We start from the raw sequence: 2,583 nt of genomic DNA on the forward strand, positions 1-2,583 counted from the left end.
CAATTTTGAAAAAGGCATTGATTCATGGAAGGAGCATAACCATGAGAAACATTTAGTGTGCTGAATTAAATTCTTAAAGTATTAAATAACTTGTGTGTGTAATGTAGTCTAGCTGTACATGGAGTGTCACATTTTTCTGTGTACCAGGTCGTGGCGATGGTGCATTAAAATTTGTTGATTAAAAATAAAAAAAATGTTTTGAGGTGGTGGCAACAAAGTCTTTGATGGATCTAAATATGTTTTTTTTTTCTCTATATTATATGTAGAAACACTCATTCTAATAATTTCATATGAAAAACACTTGATCTAAAATTTAACCATAAAAAAATTAATTTCGTTTTATAAGATAGTGAAATTGAAATTGTTAGTATGATGTTGGTGGGTGAGAAGAGAGCAGAAATCACAGGTGACGCGCACGCATACATAAAGCCCATTATGTCACATCTATTACTCTTTCTTTCAGCCCACATTACTCAACCAAACCGCTCCTTTTAAGCTTTTTTTTTTCTCTCTCTCTCTCTTTGTCTACCAAAATTTAATTTAATTTCAGTTCCGTAGACGTGTTTGAAGCTTAGAAACTTTGCTTTTGGCTGCGCATTAGTTTTAACGTTGGATCTGTGTCTCTGGAATCCACGTTGTGGTCGATGGAACTCAGACACACACGATCAAATGATGTCATGAGTGGTAAACTTGGGAGATAAGGTAGTGGTAAGACTTGTGTTAAGATTTTGGGCTTCCAAGAACAATTTCCACTAGGGTAGTTAGGCGTGTGTTTTGGGTACCCAAATTAGAGTATTGTCTTTACAACGTGACCTTCATAAATGGAAGGACACTCCTTTCCCAGAAACTGCATGGTCCACTGTGGCACAGTTTTTTAGCCAAACTAACAATCTAGACAGCGTAGCGTCCTTCCGACAGCAGTTTCTTCCTTAATAACTGCGAAAACATCGATACCTTTCAACCACCACCGAAAAGTTAGGGCCTTGATTATTAGTTTTTACTTCTCCTCACTTAATGGTTCCACTGGTGGCTTGATATGAAGGTGTGAGATTGATTCCCTTGTAAAGGGGTCATGTCTTTCGGTGGGTTGAGTGTTGCTTTGAGTCTTGTGTTTGGGTGTCTTCTGCTTGCTCTGTGTGCTCAGCTTTACTATTTCTTATGGTGGAAGAAGAGAAGGGCACAGATGGATATTGGGATGGATCATGGCAATTACGCAAAGGGGGTGTTCTATTGGGGGTGTTGGAAGACCCCTTGCAGCTTGCATGGTGCCAACGCTGGAGGGGTTGTGCGGGACATAGAGAGCACCATTCATGAACCAGAGATGGAGCTGGATTTGCTGCACAAGTCCTTTGGAGAAGAGGGTGTGGAGTCAGAGTTGATGAGGCTGCACAATCTGGCTGGTCCACCAAGGTTTCTCTTCCCCATCAAGGAGGAAACCAAGGAAGATTTGGAGTCTGAAGATGGTAAATCTAGGGGTGATAGGAGCCGAAAGGGGTCAAGAACAAGGAGCCTCAGTGATATTATGTTGACAATTGACACCCCTTTTCTCACCCCCTTGGCTTCCTCTCCTTTGAAGTGTCCTTTGGCTTTGGACCCTCTTCATTCTTACAAGCATCAAGGATTCAACCCTCTCTTTGAATCGTCTGCTGAATTAGATTACAACAGATTTAGATCCTCTCCACCTCCGAAATTCAAGTTTCTGAGGGACGCAGAAGAGAAATTGCAAAGAAGATTGATGGAAGAGGCTCGGAGAAAGGCTACAGAGAATGTACAAGAATGTGGGGTTAAAGATTCCCCTCAGGAAACCATGGCCACAGATTTCAGTGATGGGTCCTTTCTTAGGATTATTCACACCAAAGACACAACAGAATCCAAACAGCTTCAGCAATATCTACCCCAGTTTCCTTCAGGTTCATCTCAGATTCTCCCGTTGGCATCTTCACCTACAGCATTGAGACCACTTGAAAAGACATCCATTGTGCATTAGTTTTTGTTCCATACAACTAGGCCTCTGTTATTTATTTATTTTCCTTTATCATATTATGTTACATTAATTTTTCTAAATGACTGCTAATTTTAAATTTTTACAAAGCTTTTGGTAACTGGTAGACCCCTTTTGTTGTGTGGTTTGAAATGATTGGTGTGGTCAATATGATGCAAATTTGCGCATGGTGTGGCAGCAAATAGAATGCAGACTGACATGGCTTCAAGATGGTCATCTTGCAAAGGACTCAGTGGGGCAATGTTGCTTTTGTCCATTATTCCCATCTTTGCTGTGGCTTTAGCCGGTTAATCAATCATGCCAATGATGCTTCTTTGCTACCAATTTCTTAATTCTGTGGTGTCAATGATTCATTCTTTTCTTTTTAGAATTTTCCATAATCATTTCTCCCTCTGCTATCATATACTTATACTCAATCCCTTCATATGCGCCTAGCTGTGTCCTTTGTTTTATATGCCACTTGCTTAACTCTATCCAAATTACCAACCATTTGCATCACTGTCTTCCTAAATTTTAAAGGTTAAGGTATAAACATTAGAAACTTCCAAGGTAGATTTCACATGCATATAGTTCTAAAACAA

At 39.9% G+C, this 2,583-nt stretch overlaps 1 protein-coding gene across 1 annotated transcript; it reads left to right on the plus strand.

The window, feature by feature from the left end:
* Positions 1 to 363: 363 nt before the first annotated feature.
* Positions 364 to 2,102, plus strand: LOC137816988 (uncharacterized). Its single transcript, XM_068620179.2, has one exon. The coding sequence runs from the start codon at positions 1,073 to 1,075 to the stop codon at positions 1,985 to 1,987; it is 915 nt and encodes a 304-aa protein (XP_068476280.1). The 5' UTR covers positions 364 to 1,072; the 3' UTR covers positions 1,988 to 2,102.
* The last annotated feature ends 481 nt before the right edge of the window (positions 2,103 to 2,583 follow it).

Source organism: Phaseolus vulgaris, chromosome 5 (genome assembly GCF_051622355.1).
Source record: "Phaseolus vulgaris cultivar YP4 chromosome 5, ASM5162235v1, whole genome shotgun sequence".
NCBI lineage: Eukaryota > Viridiplantae > Streptophyta > Magnoliopsida > Fabales > Fabaceae > Phaseolus > Phaseolus vulgaris.

Bases quoted from the DNA above. Each gene is read 5' to 3' on its own strand.
- LOC137816988 (XM_068620179.2), top strand. From the start codon at position 1,073: ATGTCTTTCGGTGGGTTGAGTGTTGCTTTGAGTCTTGTGTTTGGGTGT.